Source organism: Pseudophryne corroboree, chromosome 2 (genome assembly GCF_028390025.1).
Source record: "Pseudophryne corroboree isolate aPseCor3 chromosome 2, aPseCor3.hap2, whole genome shotgun sequence".
NCBI classification, from domain to species: Eukaryota; Metazoa; Chordata; class Amphibia; order Anura; family Myobatrachidae; genus Pseudophryne; species Pseudophryne corroboree.
The window spans coordinates 184,529,365-184,552,307 of NC_086445.1; the positions used below are offsets into that span (position 1 = coordinate 184,529,365).

Here is a 22,943-nt window from a genome sequence, read left to right on the forward strand (position 1 = left end):
GGATTTGATTCCATACCTTTGCCCAAACCAGTTGGTAGCACCTTGTGAGCCTTAATCCCTCAATCTTACATATACATATGTGAAATCCCGAAACTACGGTTGAAACAGACATTACGGAAGGCACCCCAATTTTGTAACATAAACTAAAATTAACCTATCTCGGTGCGGGTTATTCTCCTGATTTGGTGGGAGCTTTTTGCCTGACCAGTATCGGAACTTCCTGATACATTTTTAAACGTATTTATATATAATGTGCTCTCCTGTCCGGCCCCCAAACCGCCAACAATGAATGGATTCTATGGAACGATCGGACTCCTGAGCAGAAGCAGTCTGCGGTACCATAGAGTGCAATCCGCCGGGAGTATAGAGGGGCAGATCCCGCGCGAGACGGAGTAACTGCCGTCAGGCACAGGCTGGGAGGACTGGGTATTCCTGTCTGTCTCTTCCTCCCCAAAGATGGCGCAGACCGTGAACATCACCGATCTGTCCCTGCAGCAGCTGGAGGGGTTGAAGAGTCAGCTGGATCAGGTACAGCGCTGCCAACATTCTGCCCGGGCTGCGTGCTCTCAGTGCGCCGTATAATGCCACTGGCTAGTGTAATGCTGGAATCTTCAGTTTCCTCCCTCATTTGTGTCCATACACGGCGCATTCGTGACCGGTATACGGCATGCCAGCCTCAGGCGCCCGGGCAGCACGCAGGGGGTACCAGCTGTTACTTGTTGTGCCTTACACCCATAGGCTATACCGTTATAGGATGAGGCAATGGGTTCTCTGGGCAGTGACACCCCATAAGAGGTACTACCCCTGTGCTGACTGTGCCAGCAGCCTTCCTTATATTCCCAAACCCATCCCTAGCCGTATGTGATGGCCACTGTTACTACTAGCATTACACGTAATTTATAAGTATATAGATAGTTTATACAATTGTATGCAGCACTAGCTACAGTATTTGTAATGATTTCATGGAAGTGTGCACTGCTTCACCATCATGCCAGCCTCTTGCTCACACAAGGCCTGCTGCAGAGCTGAACGTATGCCCACGGAGCATATCTTGCGTGTTTTCATACTGTGTGTGCTCATGATGTATGGGTACAGTGTTAATTACATTTAATGAGAGCAGCAGTCTGGTCAGTTGAACATCAAAAGCTCAAGATTGCTTTTCTGCTGTTTGTCATTGTTGAATGAAGATCATTCAGAACCGTTGTGCTTCAGCCGGATGGGAACAGTTACCGTTCAGTGTGTGGCCAGCCAAAATATATATTTTTCTTATTAAGTTTTCATTTATACAAATTATTTTTGTTTTATCTGTTGGAATTGGTCCTCAGATTTCAGCATTTTCTCTGTCTATAAGAGTTTAAAATCTGACATAAGGGCATTGTCATAAGAGCTGCGTACCTACAGTCCCATTGTCACAGAATGAATTGAGGAATATGGCAGAACAAGGTTAATGTTCTAATAGTCCAATGCCCAATTTGGTTGGTTTCAAAGACACTCGGAGAACATAGAGGCAGATGTATTAAGCCTGGAAAAGTAATAAAGAAGTGATAGGTGGAAGGTGATAACACACCAACCAATCAGCTCCTTTCTGTCATTTTTTAAACCCATAATGATTAACGGGTGCGTTATCATCTTCCACTTATCACTGCTTTATCACTTCTCCAGGCTTAATATATCTGCCCCATTGTGACTTAGAGGGTGTTGTTATTGGTTAACAGGCCAGCATACACAAAGGTAGTGTTTGATGACCAGTAATCAGTTCACCTGCTGATCAATAGTATTTTGTACTGTAATGGTATGGTATGGTAGTGGCTTATTGCTCAATTATCAGCCAGTCATGGATTTATCTGCTGGTTTGGTTATCGTGAACATGTTACCTTGAGATCGTATTGTTATAATGGGCTACAATACTGGTAGGAGTGGGTGCAATTGTGCTTTTATAAATCCCCAAAATGTTTTAATGTTTTAAATGTTAATGTTGGCCCTTTAAGTGATCAGAGGCTAAATGCTAAGGCGCACAAAACTAATATTCTACTATACTGCATGTTTATAATGCTTTAGAATATATTTGTGGATTTTTTTTTTGTCAAGGACTAGTGCAAACACTTAGTTTTAATCTACCTACTGTATATTCCACTGCATTTTGCTTTTGTTCAGATACATGGAAAAATGCATGGACAAAGCTGGTTTATTTATTCTAGTTATTTATATAGCACACACATATTCCATAGTGCTTTACAGAGACTATATGGCTATTTGCATTGGTTCACTTACAATCTATATTCCCTACCACTTGTACACACAAACACAATATGGATCAGCCAAGTTACTTACCGGTATATTTTTGAAGCATGGGAGGAAACCGGAGTACCCGGAGGAAACGCATGCAAACATGGGGAGAATATACAAACGCCACACAGTTAGGGGCATGGTGGGAATCGAATCCAAGACCTCCGTCCAGTGAGTCAGTAATGCTAACCTTTTAAACCATCCGTGCAGCTGGTTATTTAAGTCAGCCATGTTCTGTTAGGTTCATAGCTGTCTCATAGGGATTGATGATCCATATTTTGCAGGTCTCTCCCATCTGCTAGCAGAAAAACAGGACATGACAATGGTGTTTTAAAGCCCCCGTATGCACTTCATCTTTTAATACTTTTCTCACTTTCCATTATAGGAAGTGGAGTTCTTGTCCACATCTATTGCTCAGCTGAAAGTGGTACAAACCAAGTATGTAGAGGCCAAGGAATGTCTAAACGTGTTAAATAAAAGTAATGAAGGTTAGTAACCAGTATATCCTTTGGTTCTGTTGAACATGACTCTACTTTATATATACAATATCATTTTTCTCTTCTCTTTTATCTGACAGGGAAACAACTGCTTGTTCCTCTGACAAGTTCTGTATCCTTTTGACTGGAGCATTTTGGTTAATCAATACAGTAGCTGATGGGGAAGGAAATAGAGGCAGAACTGGTATCTCCTGATCTAGTTATGCCTTTATAAGGGCAAATGAATTTGGAGCGATGCTACCGATGTGCTCTGGGAACGCTGGTAATCTGATGGGTTATTTACATTATGTGTAGTTTTGTAAAATGCCCCTTAAACCTGCATTGCACTTGTTCCATAGTAATGTATGTCTGTGTTCTTGGAGATGGGGTTTATCATTATCATCCTTTATTTATATGGTGCCACAAGGGTTCCGCAGCGCCCAATTACAGCGTGCATAAAGAAATAATCCAAACAGGAAAACCGCAATTTACACTTAATGTCAGTATAGGACAAGTACAGGGTAAATAAACATAGTTACATCAGAAGATGACACTGGAATAAGTATCAGGTGGCAGAAGACTGCTGGATTTGGTGCAGTTGAAGATTATTAAAGTAAGAAAAAGGATAAGCTCATGAGGGAAGAGGGCCCTGCTCGTGAGAGCTTACATGATATTTATGATCCATTTCAATCAGGATTCAGGAGAAGACATAGCACTGAAACAGCCCTGGTGTGTGTGTTAAATGATCTTCTGATGGCAAAAGACAGAGGTGACTGTTCAATATTAATCCTTCTGGATCTCTCGGCAGCATTTGATACCGTGGACCATGGGCTTCTGATTGAGCGACTGATACATTTCTGTAGTCTGGATGGCACAGTCCTAAACTGGTTCAAATCATTTCTCACAGGCAGGTCACAGAGAGTATCATCTGGATTATACTCATCACCACCAGTGCCATTGCCATGTGGTGTCCCACTAGGTTCTATACTATCCCCCATGCTTTTTGCAGTATACATGCTCCCATTGGGCGAAATAATCAGGCGCCATGGCCTGGTCTACCACTGCTATGCAGATGATACACAACTGTACTTGTCCTTTGCTCCGGGCACTGATAACCCAATAGCAACCCTAAATGGCTGTCTAGCTGAACTACAGGAGTTGATGAGCGCCAGTTGGCTGCGACTGAACCCGGATAAAACAGAGGTCCTTATGATACGACCGCAACATCAAAGGACAAGACCGCAGCATAGCCAACCAACTGGACTTACACTCGGGGATTCAGAATTACAGACCAATGATCGTGTGCGGAATCTTGGCGTTGTCCTGGATGATGGCTTGACACTTAAACATCAGATATCAGCCACAATCAAATCCTCATTCTTTCACATGTGGAACATAGCCAGAATCAAGCACTTAGGGGTCTATTCATGTAGAAAACGAAAACATAATTGCTACTTATCACTCTACATCGCATCTCTTCGATGCGATGTATAGCTGTGATAAGTAGCAATTCATGTATACTCACCCTTCCGACGATGCGCTGCGGTGTCTGGGGCTCCTGCGGTGAGGTCTTCTCCAGCGGTCCCTCCCTGCGATGCGCGGAGTCCAGCGTCGGGTCCCTTTGCGCATGCGCAGCTTGATGACCTCCCGGCAGGCCGCAGTGGTTGCTGGGAGGTCGGGGGGCGGAGCCAGCACGAGGTGCAGAGCAGCGACCAGGGAAGCATTGAGCTTCCCTGACGTCTCCGCACTGCAGTTCAGGTTACGCCGTCCTCAGATGGCGAACCTGAACTCCATGGAGAAGCGGAAAGCAGAGCTTTCCGCACCTTCATGAATTGCACTCATCATACAAAGGTATGGTGATGCGATTCAGGCACAGAGCGGGGGTACCGCTGGAGAAGTCAGAGACTTCTCCACGGTAACCGGCTCTGTGAATTGCGGTAAGCAGAGAAAAGCCCTGTTTAACGCAAAACAGGGCTATTCTCTGCTGCATGAATAGACCCCTTAATTCCCTCAGATGATATGCCAAAAGTCATACATGCATTTGTATCATCTCGTTTAGACTACTGTAATGCCCTCTACCTTGGTCTACCAGCAAAAGAATTGCAGCGCTTACAGCTGGTGCAAAACACAGCTGCCAGGCTATTAACCAACCAGCCCCGTTCTAGCCACATAACACCCATCCTCTACTCCCTTCACTGGCTGCCTGTACGATGGCGAATCATCTTCAAGATTGGCTTACTGAGTTTCAAAGCATTACATGACCAAGGTACCTGAAACAGCTTCTGACCCCATACTGCCCCACTCGATTACTGCGATCTGTAGATGAAGGACTTTTAGCAGTACCTAGAATCTACCGTAATTCATCTGGGGGTCGAGCTTTTAGTCATGCGGCTCCGACTCTATGGAACTCACTTCCCCGCACAGTGCGAGAGGCCCCAACTATAGAATCCTTCAAAAGTAGACTCAAGACTTTTCTGTTTACTCACGCATTTCCATAATGTCCCTTTTTAGTATCTTCATGCTTCTGTATTTTATGAAAATGTACTTCATTATTTTCTGTACTATATTATGCTATGTATCTGTTAAGCGCCTTGAGTCCTATTGGAGAAAGAGCGCTATATAAATAAAATTATTATTATTATTAATTATTATTCTAAAGGGGTGACACAGACAGGGGTGACACTAGAGAGCATGGAACAGAGGGTTAGGATGAGATTTGGCTGGGTTTGGTGAAGAAGTGGGTCTTGAGAGGTTTTGTAGAGAGGTGGAGAGTCTGAGGGGGAGAGGTAGGGAATTCCAGAGAAATGGAGCAGCACGTGAAAAATCTTGGAGGTAGGAGCCGGAGGAGGTAATCTGTAGGCAGGAGAGTCGGCGTGCATTAGCAGAGCGAAGAGGATGGGTGGGAGTGTAAAGGGATATAAGGTCAGAGATGTAAATGAGAGAGGAGTGGGTGAGGGCTTTGTAAGTGAGTGTGAGAAGCTTGAAATGGATTCTGAAAGGGAAGGGGAGCCAGTGAAGGGCTTGTAGGAGAGGGGAGGTGGATGTAGTGCGTTTGGTGAGGAAAATGAGCCGGGCAGCAGCATTGAGGATAGATTGGAGTGGATAGAGGTGTTTGTCAGGAATTTCAGTCAGGAGGAAATTACAGTAGTCCAGTCTGGAGATGACCAGTGAGTTGATAAGAGTCTTAGTAGCATCCTGGGTCAGAAAGGGTCTGATCCAGGAAATATCTTTTAGGTGAAAACGACAAGTTTGCAAGAGGTGCTGAATGTGTGGTTTGAAGGAGAGGGAGGAGTCAAGGATTACTCCAAGATGGCAAACTTGGGGGCTAGATGAGATAGTAGTGTCATTAATAGATAATGAGATTGTAGGAGGTGAGGTTATGCGGGAGGGAGGGAAGATGATTAGCTCGGTCTTAGACATGTTAAGTTTAAGAAAGCGCTGGGACATCCAAACAGAGATAGCAGAGAGACAGTTGGGAGATACGAGTGAGGAGAGCAGGGGAGAGGTCTGGAGATGAAAGATAGATTTGAGTGTCATCAGCATAGAGATGAAATCAAAAGAACTAATGAGCTTACTTAGTGAGGAAGTTTAGAGAGAGAAAAGAAGAGGACCAAGGACAGAACCTTGGGGTACACCTACAGTTAGTGGAAGTGAGGGGGAGGTGGAGTCATGAGAAGAGACAGAGAATGAACGGTCAGAGAGGAAGGAGGACAGCCAGGAGAGGGCAGTATCACGCAGACCAATGGAGTGAAGGATTTGCAGTAGGAGAGGGTGGTCCACAGTGTCAAAAGCAGCAGAGCGATCAAGAAGAATAAGTAGAGCAGAGGTTCTCAAACTCGGTCCTCGGGAGCCCACACAGTGCATGTTTTGCAGGTAACCCAGCAGGTGCACAGGTGTATTAATTACTCACTGACACATTTCAAAAGGTCCACAGGTGGAGCTAATTATTTCACTTGCGATTCTGGGAGGAGACCTGCAAAACATGCACTGTGTGGGCCCCCGAGGACCGAGTTTGAGAACCTCTGAAGTAGAGAGTAGTGGCTCTTAGATTTAGCAGCATGGAGGTCATTGCAGACCTTTGTAAGGGCAGTTTCAGTGGAGTGGAGAGGACGGAAGCCAGACGAATTGGTCAAGCAGTGAGTGTGAGGAAAGAAAGGAAGTAAGGCGGTTGTAGACAATATGCTCAAGGAGTTTGGAGGCAAAAGGGAGGAGAGAAATGGTTCGGTAGTTGGAGAGAGTGTTTGGATCAAGGGTAGATTTTTTTAAGACTAGGAGAGATGAGTGCATGCTTGAAGGCAGAGTGGACAGTGCCTGATGAGAGGGAGAGATTGAGAAGGTGGGAAAGATGGGAACAGGCAGAAGGAGAGAGGTAGCGGAGCGGATAGGGTCAAGTGGTGAGGGGACAGGAACGAATAAGGGCCATGACTTCCTCACCAGATGCATGTGAGAGGGGTGGTAAGGGATGACAGAAGGCTGGTGCTGATGGTCTGGTGTGATGTTATGTCCTGACGTATGGAGTCAATTTTGGATGTGACGTAAGTGGTAAAGTCAAGAGCAGAGAGTGAGGAAGGGAGACGAGGTGAGCAGAGGAGTGAGTTGAGTGGCAAAGAGGCGTTGGAAGACTGGGAAGAGATGAGGTTCTTGAAGTATGACTGTTTAGCAAGAGAAAGGGCAGCACTGAAGGATGAGAGCATAAGTTTGAAATGGAGGAAGTCTGCCTTAGAGCGTGATTTCCTCCAGTGTCGCTCAGCAGTACGTGAGCATTTTTGCAGATGTCTGGTGCATTTGGTGTGCCAGGGTTGAGGCGTTAATTTGCGAGGGTGAATAGTGGTTGGTGGAGCAACAGAGTCAAGAGCAGAAGTAAGGGATGCATTGTATAGGGAAGTGGCTTGTTCAGGGCATGCGAGAGAAGTGAGTCAAACAGGGAGGTTTAGCAGCAAATAAATAGTGGGATGGAGATGCAGTTTGTAAATAGTTTGTCAGTTAGTGTACTTTCCCTTGACTTGTCTTTGCTGTAGATGTATGTGCCTGGCACACTAAGTGACGTGTCCAATGTGCTAATAGATGTGGGTACTGGCTATTACGTGGAGAAGGTAAGTGTTTTGTTTGTGGGTTTTTATTCATTTTTTCTAAATCACTGATTAAGGAATATTATAACAATGGGGAAACTGTTCTCACTATGACATTGTGTAAGCGTTTCTTTCGGGAACTGTACATGTTCATGTCTATACTTCTGTAGGCTGCCGTTCTCCAGCTGAAAGGTGTATGCTGGGATTTATAGTTCTAGAGCAGCTGAAGCGCTACCGTTTGCCTAAGCTTCCTGTAGACCTAGCTGTTTAACACTGATTTGTGCCTGCTGGATATAGTGTCGTATTTTTTTTTTTTCTTTGTTTTTCCAGCTATTTTCTACTGTATTTTTCATGTATTACTATTGTCAATTGTTTGTGTTGTTTCTTCTGTATGGATTCACAAATCTCTGTCCAGACTGCTGAAGATGCCAAAGATTTCTTTAAGAGGAAGATTGATTTCCTTACAAAACAAATGGAGAAGATCCAGCCAGCTCTACAGGAAAAACATGCCATGAAACAAGGTGACACCATCTCTTATATTGTAGCCAGGGTTATGTTTTGACCTATTGCTCTTTATCGGTGCAGTCTTCCACAAAGGGTCAAGGGGTTTACAGATCCATAGCCAATAAGGGTCAAAAGGTTTACAGGTCTTGCATAGAAAGTATGCATATCTGATCTTTCTTGTCGAAACACTGGGAATAGTAGACATCATTGTCACTCCAAGCTGAATATATTAAGCTGTCCAGCTACTGCCAAAGTTTATTCTAGTCAGTCCTACACTATATAATGCTCAATTTTTAAATATGGTAATTGCCTTGAATCTTGTCTGGGTTGAGTGTAATCTGCAACGTTTCCCCAAGCCATGCCTCCCAACATGACCTACTCCTTGAGGGACAAAATGCCCTGTTCTGGACTTCCCTCTTAATTTATGGTTGCCATCACCTGAGGTGAAACATCAACTAGTTCAACACAGGTGATGGCAATCATAAATTATGAGCTAAGTCCAGGAACAGAGCATTTCTCTATCGTCCTAGTGGATGCTGGGGTTCCTGAAAGGACCATGGGGAATAGCGGCTCCGCAGGAGACAGGGCACAAAAAGTAAAGCTTTACGATCAGGTAGTGTGTACTGGCTCCTCCCCCTATGACCCTCCTCCAAGCCTCAGTTAGATTTTTGTGCCCGGCCGAGAAGGGTGCAATCTAGGTGGCTCTCCTAAAGAGCTGCTTAGAAAAGTTTAGCTTAGGTTTTTTATTTTACAGTGAGTCCTGCTGGCAACAGGATCACTGCAACGAGGGACTTAGGGGAGAAGAAGTGAACTCACCTGCGTGCAGGATGGATTGGCTTCTTGGCTACTGGACATTAGCTCCAGAGGGACGATCACAGGTACAGCCTGGATGGTCACCGGAGCCTCGCCGCCGGCCCCCTTGCAGATGCTGAAACGAGAAGAGGTCCAGAATCGGCGGCAGAAGACTCCTCAGTCTTCTTAAGGTAGCGCACAGCACTGCAGCTGTGCGCCATTTTCCTCTCAGCACACTTCACACGGCAGTCACTGAGGGTGCAGGGCGCTGGGAGGGGGGCGCCCTGGGAGGCAAATGAAAACCTTTTTTGGCTAAAAATACCTCACATATAGCCTCCGGGGGCTATATGGAGATATTTAACCCCTGCCAGAATCCACTAAAGAGCGGGAGACGAGCCCGCCGAAAAAGGGGCGGGGCCTATCTCCTCAGCACACAGCGCCATTTTCCTCACACAGCTCCGCTGGTCAGGAAGGCTCCCAGGCTCTCCCCTGCACTGCACTACAGAAACAGGGTAAAACAAGAGAGGGGGGGCAAAATTGTGGCAAAACTATATTATTAAAGCAGCTATACAGGGAGCACTTATTATAAGGCTATCCCTGTCATATATAGCGCTTTTGGTGTGTGCTGGCAAACTCTCCCTCTGTCTCCCCAAAGGGCTAGTGGGGTCCTGTCTTCGTTAAGAGCATTCCCTGTGTGTCTGCTGTGTGTCGGTACGTGTGTGTCGACATGTATGAGGACGATATTGGTGTGGAGGCGGAGCAATTGCCAAATATGGGGATGTCACCTCCTAGGGGGTCGACACCAGAATGGATGCCTTTATTTATGGAATTACGGGATAGTGTCAACACGCTAAAGCAGTCGTTTGACGACATGAGACGGCCGGACAATCAATTAGTGCCTGTCCAGGCGCCTCAAACACCGTCAGGGGCTGTAAAACGCCCTTTGCCTCAGTCGGTCGACACAGACCCAGACACAGGCACTGATTCCAGTGGCGACGGTGACGAATCAACCGTATTTTCCAGTAGGGCCACACGTTATATGATTTTGGCAATGAAGGAGGCGTTACATATTGCTGATACTACAGGTACCACAAAACAGGGTATCATGTGGGGTGTGAAAAAACTACCTATAGTTTTTCCTGAATCAGATTAATTAAATGAGGTGTGTGATGAAGCGTGGGTTGCCCCCGATAAAAAAATGCTAATTTCAAAGAAGTTATTGGCTTTATACCCTTTCCCGCCAGAGGTTAGGGCGCGCTGGGAAACACCTCCTAGGGTGGACAAGGCGCTCACACGCTTATCAAAACAAGTGGCGTTACCCTCTCCTGAGACGGCCGCACTTAAAGATCCAGCAGATAGGAGGATGGAAAATATCCAAAAAAGTATATACACACATACAGGTGTTATACTACGACCAGCTATAGCGACAGCCTGGATGTGCAGTGCTGGGGTAGCTTGGTCAGAGTCCCTGATTGAAAATATTGATACCCTGGATAGGGACAATGTTTTACTGTCTTTAGAGCAAATAAAGGATGCATTTCTTTATATGCGTGATGCACAGAGGGATATCTGCACACTGGCATCACGGGTAAGTGCTATGTCCATTTCGGCCAGAAGAAGTTTATGGACGCGACAGTGGTCAGGCGATGCGGACTCAAAACGGCATATGGAAGTTTTGCCGTATAAAGGGGAGGAGTTATTTGGTGTCGGTCTATCGGATTTGGTGGCCACGGCTACAGCCGGGAAATCCACCTTTTTACCTCAAGTCACTCCCCAACAGAAAAAGACACCGACTTTTCAACCGCAGCCCTTTCGTTCCTTTAAAAACAAGAGAGCAAAGGGATATTCATATCTGCCACGAGGCAGAGGAAGGGGGAAGAGACAGCAACAGGCAGCTCCTTCCCAGGAACAGAAGCCCTCCCCCGCTTCTACAAAAGCCTCAGCATGACGCTGGGGCTTCTCAAGCGGACTCGGGGGCGGTGGGGGGTCGTCTCAAGAATTTCAGCGCGCAGTGGGCTCACTCGCAGGTAGATCCCTGGATCCTGCAGATAATATCTCAGGGGTACAGGTTGGAACTAGAGACGGATCCACCTCGCCGTTTCCTGAAGTCTGCTTTACCAACGTCCCCCTCCGACAGGGTGACGGTCTTGGAAGCCATTCACAAGCTGTACTCTCAGCAGGTGATAGTCAAGGTACCCCTTTTACAACAAGGAAAGGGGTATTATTCCACTCTATTTGTGGTACCGAAGCCGGATGGCTCGGTAAGACCTATTCTAAATCTGAAATCCTTGAACCTGTACATAAAGAAGTTCAAGTTCAAGATGGAGTCACTCAGAGCAGTGATAGCGAACCTGGAAGAAGGGGACTTTATGGTATCCTTGGACATCAAGGATGCGTATCTCCACGTTCCAATTTACCCCTCACACCAGGGGTACCTCAGGTTCGTCGTACAGAACTGTCACTATCAGTTTCAGACGCTGCCGTTCGGATTGTCCACGGCACCTCGGGTCTTTACCAAGGTAATGGCCGAGATGATGATTCTTCTTCGAAGAAAAGGCGTATTAATTATCCCATACTTGGACGATCTCCTAATAAGGGCAAGGTCCAGAGAACAGCTAGAGATGGGATTAGCACTGTCTCAAGAAGTGCTAAAACAGCACGGGTGGATTCTGAATATTCCAAAATCCCAGTTAATTCCGACAACACGTCTGCTGTTCCTAGGGATGATTCTGGACACGGTTCAGAAAAAGGTTTTTCTCCCGGAGGAAAAAGCCAAGGAGTTATCCGAGCTTGTCAGGAACCTCCTAAAACCAGGAAAGGTGTCTGTACATCAATGCACAAGAGTCCTGGGAAAAATGGTGGCTTCTTACGAAGCAATTCCATTCGGCAGATTCCACGCAAGAATTTTCCAGAGGGATCTGTTGGACAAATGGTCAGGGTCGCATCTTCAGATGCACCAGCGGATAACCCTGTCTCCAAGGACAAGGGTATCTCTTCTGTGGTGGTTGCAGAGTGCTCATCTATTGGAGGGCCGCAGATTCGGCATACAGGATTGGATCCTGGTGACCACGGACGCCAGCCTGAGAGGCTGGGGAGCAGTCACACAAGGAAGAAACTTCCAGGGCGTGTGGTCGAGCCTGGAAACGTCTCTTCACATAAACATTCTGGAACTAAGAGCAATCTACAATGCTCTAAGCCAGGCAGAACCTCTGCTTCAAGGAAAACCGGTGTTGATCCAGTCGGACAACATCACGGCAGTCGCCCATGTGAACAGACAGGGCGGCACAAGAAGCAGGAGTGCAATGGCAGAAGCTGCAAGGATTCTTCGCTGGGCAGAGAATCATGTGATAGCACTGTCAGCAGTGTTCATCCCGGGAGTGGACAACTGGGAAGCAGACTTCCTCAGCAGACACGACCTTCACCCGGGAGAGTGGGGACTTCATCCAGAAGTTTTCCACATGCTGGTAACCCGTTGGGAAAGACCAATGGTGGACATGATGGCGTCTCGCCTCAACAAAAAACTGGACAGGTATTGCGCCAGGTCAAGAGATCCGCAGGCAATAGCTGTGGACGCGCTGGTAACGCCTTGGGTGTACCAGTCGGTGTATGCGTTTCCTCCTCTGCCTCTCATACCAGAAGTATTGAGAATTATACGGCAAAGAGGCGTAAGAACAATACTAGTGGTTCCGGATTGGCCAAGAAGAACTTGGTACCCGGAACTTCAAGAGATGATCACGGAAGATCCGTGGCCTCTACCTCTGAGAAGGGACTTGCTTCAGCAGGGTCCCTGTCTGTTTCAAGACTTACCGCGGCTGCGTTTGACGGCATGGCGGTTGAACGCCGGATCCTAAAGGAAAAAGGCATGCCGGAAGAAGTCATTCCTACTTTGATTAAAGCAAGGAAGGAAGTAACCGCGCAACATTATCACCGCATTTGGCGAAAATATGTTGCGTGGTGCGAGGATCGGAGTGCTCCGACGGAGGAATTTCAACTGGGTCGATTCCTACATTTCCTGCAATCAGGATTGTCTATGGGTCTCAAATTGGGATCTATTAAGGTTCAAATTTCGGCCCTGTCGATTTTCTTCCAAAAAGAATTGGCTTCAGTTCCTGAAGTCCAGACTTTTGTTAAGGGAGTGCTGCATATACAGCCCCCTGTGGTGCCTCCAGTGGCACCGTGGGATCTCAATGTTGTTTTGGACTTTCTCAAATCTCATTGGTTTGAACCACTAAAAACTGTGGATTTGAAATATCTCACATGGAAAGTGACCATGCTACTAGCCCTGGCTTCGGCCAGGAGAGTGTCAGAACTGGCAGCTTTATCTTACAAAAGCCCATATCTGATTTTCCATTCGGACAGGGCAGAACTGCGGACATGTCCGCATTTTCTCCCTAAGGTGGTGTCAGCATTTCATCTGAACCAACCTATTGTAGTGCCTGCGGCTACAAGCGACTTGGAGGACTCCAAGTTGTTGGACGTTGTCAGAGCTTTAAAAATATACATTTCAAGGACAGCTGGAGTCAGGAAATCTGACTCGCTGTTTATACTGTATGCTCCCAACAAGTTGGGCGCTCCTGCGTCTAAGCAGACTATTGCTCGCTGGATTTGTAGTACGATTCAGCTTGCACATTCTGTGGCAGGCCTCCCACAGCCAAAATCGGTAAAAGCCCACTCCACAAGGAAGGTGGGTTCTTCTTGGGCGGCTGCCCGAGGGGTCTCGGCATTACAACTCTGCCGAGCGGCTACGTGGTCGGGGGAGAACACGTTTGTAAAATTCAACAAATTTGATACCCTGGCTAAGGAGGACCTGGAGTTCTCTCATTCGGTGCTGCAGAGTCATCCGCACTCTCCCGCCCGTTTGGGAGCTTTGGTATAATCCCCATGGTCCTTTCAGGAACCCCAGCATCCACTAGGACGATAGAGAAAATAAGAATTTACTTACCGATAATTCTATTTCTCGGAGTCCGTAGTGGATGCTGGGCGCCCATCCCAAGTGCGGATTATCTGCATTACTTGTACATAGTTACAAAAATCGGGTTATTATTGTTGTGAGCCATCTTTTCAGAGGCTCCGCTGTTATCATACTGTTAACTGGGTTTAGATCACAGGTTGTACGGTGTGATTGGTGTGGCTGGTATGAGTCTTACCCGGGATTCATAAATCCTTCCTTATTGTGTACGCTCGTCCGGGCACAGTACCTAACTGAGGCTTGGAGGAGGGTCATAGGGGGAGGAGCCAGTACACACCACCTGATCGTAAAGCTTTACTTTTTGTGCCCTGTCTCCTGCGGAGCCGCTATTCCCCATGGTCCTTTCAGGAACCCCAGCATCCACTACGGACTCCGAGAAATAGAATTATCGGTAAGTAAATTCTTATTTTTGTCTCTTCTGGAATGGGTTATGTTGGGAGGTATGCCAAAGCATAGAAGCTGTTAGACCAGTGTTTCAAGGCACACTACAGTTCAGGCTTTAAGGATAGCCATACTTAAGCACAGGTGACTTAAATAGTGCCTCAGTTATTTTGATTTAATCATCTGTGCTCAAGCATGAAGATCACAAATAACCTGGTCTGTTTCTATGTCTTGAGGACCGAGGTTGGGTAATTCTTTGTTAAACCTTTATGGAATCACCAGATACAACCTGGATTTATATACACTATATTCACATGCATAGCATTGGTTTCTGACACCTGCATAGATAGATGAAACAAGAGCCTGTTGCCTTACTCAAAATAACTCTGATATAACCTTTGTGGAGGTGCCACTTAATTTTAAGAAACCAATACAGGTTGAGTATCCCATATCCAAATATTCCGAAATACGGAATATTCCGAAATACGGACTTTTTTGAGTGAGAGTGAGATAGTGAAACCTTTGTTTTCTCTAACGTCCTAAGTGGATGCTGGGAACTCCGTAAGGACCATGGGAACTCCGTAAGGACCATGGGGAATAGCGGCTCCGCAGGAGACTGGGCACAACTAAAGAAAGCTTTAGGACTACCTGGTGTGCACTGGCTCCTCCCTCTATGACCCTCCTCCAGACCTCAGTTAGAATTTTGTGCCCGGCCGAGCTGGATGCACACTAGGGGCTCTCCTGAGCTCTTAGAAAGAAAGTAATATTTAGGTTTTTTATTTTCAGTGAGATCTGCTGGTAACAGACTCACTGCTACGAGGGACCTAGGGGAGAGAAGCGAACCTACCTGCTTGCAGCTAGCTTGGGCTTCTAGGCTACTGGACACCATTAGCTCCAGAGGGATCGAACACAGGCCCAGACTCGGTCGTCCGGTCCCGGAGCCGCGCCGCAGCCCCCCTAGCAGAGCCAGAAGCAAGAAGACGTTCCTGGAAATCGGCGGCAGAAGACTTCGGTCTTCATTGAGGTAGCGCACAGCACTGCAGCTGTGCGCCATTGCTCCCCAGGCACACCACATACTCCGGTCACTGATGGGTGCAGGGCGCTGGGGGGGGGGGCGCCCTGGGCTGCAATATAAGTACCTTACTTGGCAAATTAACACATAATATAGCCTTTAAGACTATATATGTGTAAAATCCCCTGCCATAACTGTATAAAAAAAGCGAGAGAAGCTCGCCGGAAAAGGGGCGGGGCTATCTCCCTCAGCACACTGGCGCCATTTTCCCTCACAGCTCCGCTGGAAGGATCGCTCCCCAGGCTCTCCCCTGCAGTTCCAGACTACATAGGGTAAAAAAGAGAGGGGGGGCACTAAATTTAGGCGCAATCTGTGATATATAAGCAGCTATAAGGGGTAAAATCACTGTATAGTGTGTATCCCTGTTTTATATAGCGCTCTGGTGTGTGCTGGCATACTCTCTCTCTGTCTCCCCAAAGGGCTTTGCGGGGTCGACACCTGAGTGGATGGATATGTGGAAGGAATTACGCGACAGTGTCAACTCCTTACATAAAAGGTTTGACGACATATCAGATGTGGGACAGCCGGCTTCTCAGCCCGTGCCTGCCCAGACGTCTCAAAAGCCATCAGGGGCTCTAAAACGCCCGCTACCTCAGATGGCAGACACAGATACTGACTCCAGTGTCGACGATGATGAGACTAGTGTACATTCCAATAGAGCCACACGTTACATGATTACGGCAATGAAAAATGTGTTGCACATTTCTGATATTACCCCAGGTACCACAAAAAAGGGTATTATGTTTGGGGAGAAAAAACTACCAGTGGTTTTTCCCCCTTCTGATGAATTAAATGAAGTGTGTGAAGAAGCGTGGGCTTCCCCCGAAAAGAAACTAGTAATTTCTAAAAAGTTACTAATGGCGTACCCTTTCCCGCCAGAGGATAGGTCACGTTGGGAGACATCCCCTAGGGTAGATAAAGCGCTCACACGCCTGTCAAAGAAGGTGGCACTACCGTCTCCGGACACGGCCACCCTAAAGGAGCCTGCTGATAGGAAGCAGGAGGCTATCCTGAAGTCTGTATATACACACTCAGGTATTATACTGAGACCAGCTATTGCTTCAGCATGGATGTGCAGTGCTGCAGCTGCGTGGTCAGATTCCCTGTCAGAAAATATTGATACCTTAGACATGGACACTATATTGCTAACCATAGAGCATATTAAAGACGCAGTCTTATACATGAGAGATGCACAGAGGGATATTTGCCGGCTGGCATCTAAAATAAGTGCAATGTCCATTTCTGCCAGGAGGGGTTTATGGACTCGGCAGTGGACAGGGGATGCAGATTCTAAAAGGCACATGGAAGTTTTGCCTTACAAAGGTGAGGAGTTGTTTGGGGATGGTCTCTCGGACCTCGTTTCCACAGCAACAGCTGGGAAGTCAGCATTTTTACCCCATGTTTCCCTCACAGCCAAAGAAAGCACTGTATTATCAGGTACAGTCCTTTCGGCCCCAGAAAGGCAAGCGGGTTAAAGGCGCGTCCTTTCTGCCCAGAGGCAGAGGTAGAGAAAAAAGCTGCAGCATACAGCCAGTTCCCAGGAACAAAAGCCCTCCCACGCTTCCTCTAAGTCCACCGCATGACGCTGGGGCTCCACAGGCGGAGCCAGGTACGGTGGGGGCCCGTCTCAAGACCTTCAGCGACCAGTTGGCTCGCTCACGGGTGGATCCCTGGATTCTACAAGTAGTATCTCAGGGGTACAAGCTGGAATTCGAGACGTCTCCCCCTCGCCGTTTCCTCAAATCTGCCTTGCCATCAGCTCCCCCGGACAGGGAGGCAGTGCTGGAGGCAATTCACAAGCTGTATTCGCAGCAGGTGATAGTCAAGGTACCCCTCCTTCAACAAGGAAGGGGTTACTATTCCACAATGTTTGTGGTACCGAAACCGGACGGTTCGGTGAGACCCATTTTAAATTTGAAATCCTTGAACACATATATAAAAAAATTCAAGTTCAAGATGGAATCGCTCAGGGCTGTTACTGCAAGCCTGGACGAGGGGGATTACATGGTATCACTGGACATCAAGGATGCTTACCTACATGTCCCCATTTACCTTCCTCACCAGGAGTACCTCAGATTTGTGGTACAGGACTGTCATTACCAATTCCAGACGTTGCCGTTTGGTCTGTCCACGGCACCGAGGGTATTTACCAAGGTAATGGCCGAAATGATGATACTCCTTCGAAAAAAGGGAGTTTTAATTATCCCATACTTGGACGATCTCCTTGTAAAGGCGAGGTCCAGGGAGCTGTTGTTGGTCGGGGTAGCACTATCTCGGGAGGTGCTACAACAGCACGGTTGGATTCTGAATATTCCAAAGTCACAGCTGGTTCCTACGACACGTCTACTGTTTCTGGGGATGGTTCTGGACACAGACCAGAAAAGGGTGTTTCTCCCGTAGGAGAAAGCCAAGGAGTTGTCGTCTCTAGTCAGAGATCTCCTGAAACCAAAACAGGTCTCGGTGCATCACTGCACGCGAGTCCTGGGAAAAATGGTGGCTTCCTACGAAGCAATTCCATTCGGCAGGTTCCATGCAAGAATCTTTCAGTGGGATCTGTTGGACAAGTGGTCCGGATCCCATCTTCAGATGCATCGGCTGATAACCCTGTCTCCAAGGACCAGGGTGTCTCTGCTGTGGTGGCTGCAGAGTGCTCATCTTCTAGAGGGCCGCAGATTCGGCATACAGGACTGGGTCCTGGTGACCACGGATGCCAGCCTTCGAGGCTGGGGGGCAGTCACACAGGGAAGAAACTTCCAAGGGCTATGGTCAAGCCAGGAGATTTCCCTACACATAAATATTCTGGAACTAAGGGCCATCTACAATGCCCTAAGTCAGGCAAGACCCCTGCTTCAAAACCAGCCGGTACTGATCCAGTCAGACAACATCACGGCGGTCGCCCATGTAAACCGACAGGGCGGCACGAGAAGCAGGACGGCGATGGCAGAAGCCACAAGGATTCTCCGCTGGGCGGAAACTCACGTGTTAGCACTGTCAGCAGTGTTCATTCCGGGGGTGGACAACTGGGAAGCAGACTTCCTCAGCAGGCACGACCTCCACCCGGGAGAGTGGGGACTTCATCCAGAAGTCTTTCAGCTGATTGTAAATCGCTGGGAACGGCCACAGGTGGACATGATGGCGTCCCGCCTCAACAAAAAGCTAGAAAGATATTGCGCCAGGTCGAGAGACCCTCAGGCAATAGCTGTGGACGCTCTAGTGACACCGTGGGTGTACCAGTCGGTTTATGTGTTCCCTCCTCTTCCTCTCATACCCAAGGTACTGAGGATAATAAGACGAAGAGGAGTAAGAACTATACTCATTGTTTCGGATTGGCCAAGAAGAGCTTGGTACCCAGAACTTCAAGAGGTGATCTCAGAGGACCCATGGCCTCTGCCGCTCAGACAGGACCTGCTGCAGCAGGGGCCCTGTCTGTTCTAAGACTTACCGCGGCTGCGTTTGACGGCATGGCGGTTGAACGCCGTATCCTGAAGGAAAAGGGCATTCCAGAGGAAGTCATCCCTACGCTGATTAAAGCTAGGAAAGAAGTGACCGCAAACCATTATCACCGCATATGGCGAAAATATGTTGCGTGGTGTGAGGCCAGGAAGGCCCCAACGGAGGAATTTCAGCTGGGCCGTTTTCTGCACTTCCTACAGTCAGGGGTTACTTTGGGCCTAAAATTGGGTTCCATTAAGGTCCAGATTTCGGCTCTATCGATTTTCTTCCAGTAAGAACTGGCTTCACTACCTGAAGTTCAGACATTTGTTAAGGGAGTGCTGCATATTCAGCCCCCTTTTGTGCCCCCAGTGGCACCTTGGGGGATCTCAACGTGGTGTTGAATTTCCTAAAGTCACATTGGTTTGAACCACTTAAAACCGTGGATTTAAAATATCTCACGTGGAAAGTGGTCATGCTGTTGGCCTTGGCTTCGGCCAGGCGTGTGTCAGAATTGGCGGCTTTATCATGTAAAAGCCCTTATCTGATTTTCCATATGGATAGGGCGGAATTGAGGACTCGTCCCCAATTTCTCCCAAAGGTGGTTTCAGCTTTCCATTTGAACCAGCCTATTGTGGTGCCTGCGGCTACTCGTGACTTGGAGGATTCCAAGTTGCTGGACGTAGTCCGGGCCCTAAAAATCTATGTTTCCAGGACAGTTGGAGTCAGAAAGACTGACTCGCTATTTATCCTGCATGCACCCAACAAGTTGGGTGCGCTTGCTTCAAAGCAGACTATTGCTCGCTGGATCTGTAGCACGATTCAACTTGCACGTTCTGCGGCTGTACTGCCGCATCCTAAATCTGTAAAAGCCCATTCCACGAGGAAGGTGGGCTCTTCTTGGGCGGCTGCCCGAGGGGTCTCGGCTTTACAACTTTGCCGAGCAGGTTCTTGGTCGGGGTCAAACACATTTGCTAAATTCTACAAGTTTGATACCCTGGCTGAGGAGGACCTAGAGTTTGCTCATTCGGTGCTGCAGAGTCATCCGCACTTTCCCGCCCGTTTGGGAGCTTTGGTATAATCCCCATGGTCCTTACGGAGTTCCCAGCATCCACTTAGGACGTTAGAGAAAATAAGATTTTACTCACCGGTAAATCTATTTCTCGTAGTCCGTAGTGGATGCTGGGCGCCCGTCCCAAGTGCGGATTGTCTGCAATACTTGTATATAGTTATTGGTTGACTAAAGGGTTATTGTTGAGCCATCTGTTGAGAGGCTCAGTTATATTTCATACTGTTAACTGGGTATAGTATCACGAGTTATACGGTGTGATTGGTGTGGCTGGTATGAGTCTTATCCGGGATTCCAAATCCTTTCCTTATTGTGTACGCTCTTCCGGGCACAGTATCCTAACTGAGGTCTGGAGGAGGGTCATAGAGGGAGGAGCCAGTGCTCACCAGGTAGTCCTAAAGCTTTCTTTAGTTGTGCCCAGTCTCCTGCGGAGCCGCTATTCCCCATGGTCCTTACGGAGTTCCCATGGTCCTTACGGAGTTCCCAGCATCCACTACGGACTACGAGAAATAGATTTACCGGTGAGTAAAATCTTATTTTTTGATGGCTCAATGTACACAAACTTTGTTTAATATACAAAGTTATTAATAATATTGTATTAAATGACCTTCAGGCTGTGTGTATAAGGTGTATATGAAACATAAATGAATTGTGTGAATGTAGACACACTTTGTTTAATGCACAAAGTTATAAAAAATATTGTCTAAAATTACCTTCAGGCTGTGTGTTTAGGGTGTATATGTAACATAAATGTATTCTGTGCTTAGATTTAGGTCCCATCATCATAAGATCTCATTATGGTATCTAATTATTCCAAAATACGGAAAAATCCGATATCCAAAATACCTCTGGTTCCAAGCATTTTGGATAAGGGATACTCAACCTGTACTGCAAAAGCTGTGGGCATCATTTAGTGTTTACATTTTCTTTTCATTTTCCCTGAGAAAATGTAATAAATAACGGACACATCTGACCTTATACAACTGAATGTTGCTTCCATCAGCAACAGCTTGTATAGTATCCTGGACAGGAAGTGTAAGCTGCTGTCCTCCTTTGTTTATTTATTTTATTTATTTTTTTATATAGGGAATATCATATATACTCTGTTTCATGCCAAGTCATTATTATTATGTTTATTAAAACATTAAACCATTTAGTGAATATTGAACTTTATAGTGTTCACTCCAGCGAACGGGCAGGGCGCGGGTCCGTTAGGGGCACAAGCGCACCAAAAGGGGCGTGGCTATGCAAATAGGGGGCGTTTCCACTTGCACGTAACACAAGTGGGCGGTTCAGTCCACAGACGGCGCCGTCACTGTTGGGGGCGTGCCCAGCACCTACGGAGGTGCTGGGCTTCCCCCAAGCTCTCTGACAGCGTGAATGGATGCCGCGCGCTGCATCTTTACACGCTGAGAGGGGCAGAAAGCGGGCGGCTGTTTTAGCAGGGCGCCGCAGAAAGGGCCGGGGCGGGTTTTGCCCTTAAAAAATCGGGCAGGGCGCGGCGCCCTGCTAAAACAGCCTAGAGTGAACACTAACTTTAGTAGTGGCCACAAAGTATCACAGTTGACAATCCAGCTGGTAAAATCTCTCTCTCTCTCTCTCTCTCTCTCTCTCTCTCTCTCTCTCTCTCTCTCTCTCTCTCTCTCATATATATAATATATATGCATACTCAGTCACAGTGTACACTGTCTAATTGCATATCTGTCTGTATGTTTATCTCTGCAGCTGTTATAGAAATGATGAGTATAAAAATTCAGAAGATGACAGCGGCTCAAGCTGGCACATCGAAGGCTTAGCGCAGTTTATGGCGAGGGCTCCTCAGTATCTCTACACATCGCCTGTTATCCCTGGCCCTATATGCTTGTGCAGTAAACCCCTTCACAACAACAGACATCAGCGCAGAGACGAGTTACAGACTCTGACAGTTGTGCTTCCTCAGCCAAGGGGTTAATTTATTTTTTTCTTGTTTTATTCTTATTTTGTATTCTATAAAAGCGTTCAAATAAATCAAATGATTCATGGTCTGTTTTTTTTTTTTCTTCTAGGCTTCAATGTTTTGTTTTTTTCTCCCTCTGGGTTCTGTAAAACCACAAATTGAAAAGTGTTTAGTAAAATAGGGGAGTGATGAGTTCCCTAACAGCTAGCATTTTAAGAGCTAGCATTTTTAATAGTTATTGGGTGCATTTGATAAGTTTTTAATCATTCTTTATTGAAAGAAAATGTAAATACATTGCTCAGATGTATGTATAAGTTCTCAGTTCAGCACTAACTGTATTTTGTACCTGAATTGTGTCGGCACTTGTATAAACATCTTAGGAAGTGATCTTTTTGTAATTCATTAACATCAATGCTCAATTTAGTCCAGTGTAGAGATCTGATAAATTCCCCCCTTAGAAACTTTACACCTGCCAGTTGCTCTGCCACAGGTTGTTTTTTAGATTTCAGGGTAAAAAGTGAATCTAGCAAAATGCCATAAATCGTTTGGCTGAATATATTAAACAGATCTAAATATATATGCTCTGTGGGGCCAAATTTTAAGAAAACTTCTACTTGCTGTTTCCAAGCCATGAGTATAAAAGTACATTGATGTATGCCTTTATCTAATCTGTATATAGAGCAACCAAGGTTTATTTACAACACACTAGTAAGATGACCCTGCCCTACCGAGTCTGCATTGACGTAGGCTACGGATCATACAACCGTGTGGGAGGCTTCTGCAATCCTGCAGGGGCCACATGAGATGAGACCTGCATAGGCTAACCATACTATCCCTTTAAACTGGGGCACTCCTGAATTACACAGGTTCTCTAGCTGATTAGAACCAGGTAAAATGCAGGCTAGAAGTCAGCCAGCCAGCCACAGAACCTGTGTAATTCATGAGTGTCCCGTTTTA

At 46.8% G+C, this 22,943-nt stretch overlaps 1 protein-coding gene across 1 annotated transcript; it reads left to right on the forward strand.

Annotated features, from left to right (window-relative positions):
• Window positions 1-302: 302 nt before the first annotated feature.
• PFDN5 (prefoldin subunit 5) lies at window positions 303-22,074 on the forward strand. The gene is made up of 6 exons (XM_063952111.1): window positions 303-528; window positions 2,672-2,774; window positions 2,864-2,895; window positions 7,781-7,855; window positions 8,247-8,352; window positions 21,776-22,074. Exons 1-6 carry the CDS (start codon window positions 457-459, stop codon window positions 21,844-21,846), a joined length of 459 nt encoding a protein of 152 aa, XP_063808181.1. The 5' UTR covers window positions 303-456; the 3' UTR covers window positions 21,847-22,074.
• Window positions 22,075-22,943: the final 869 nt, after the last annotated feature.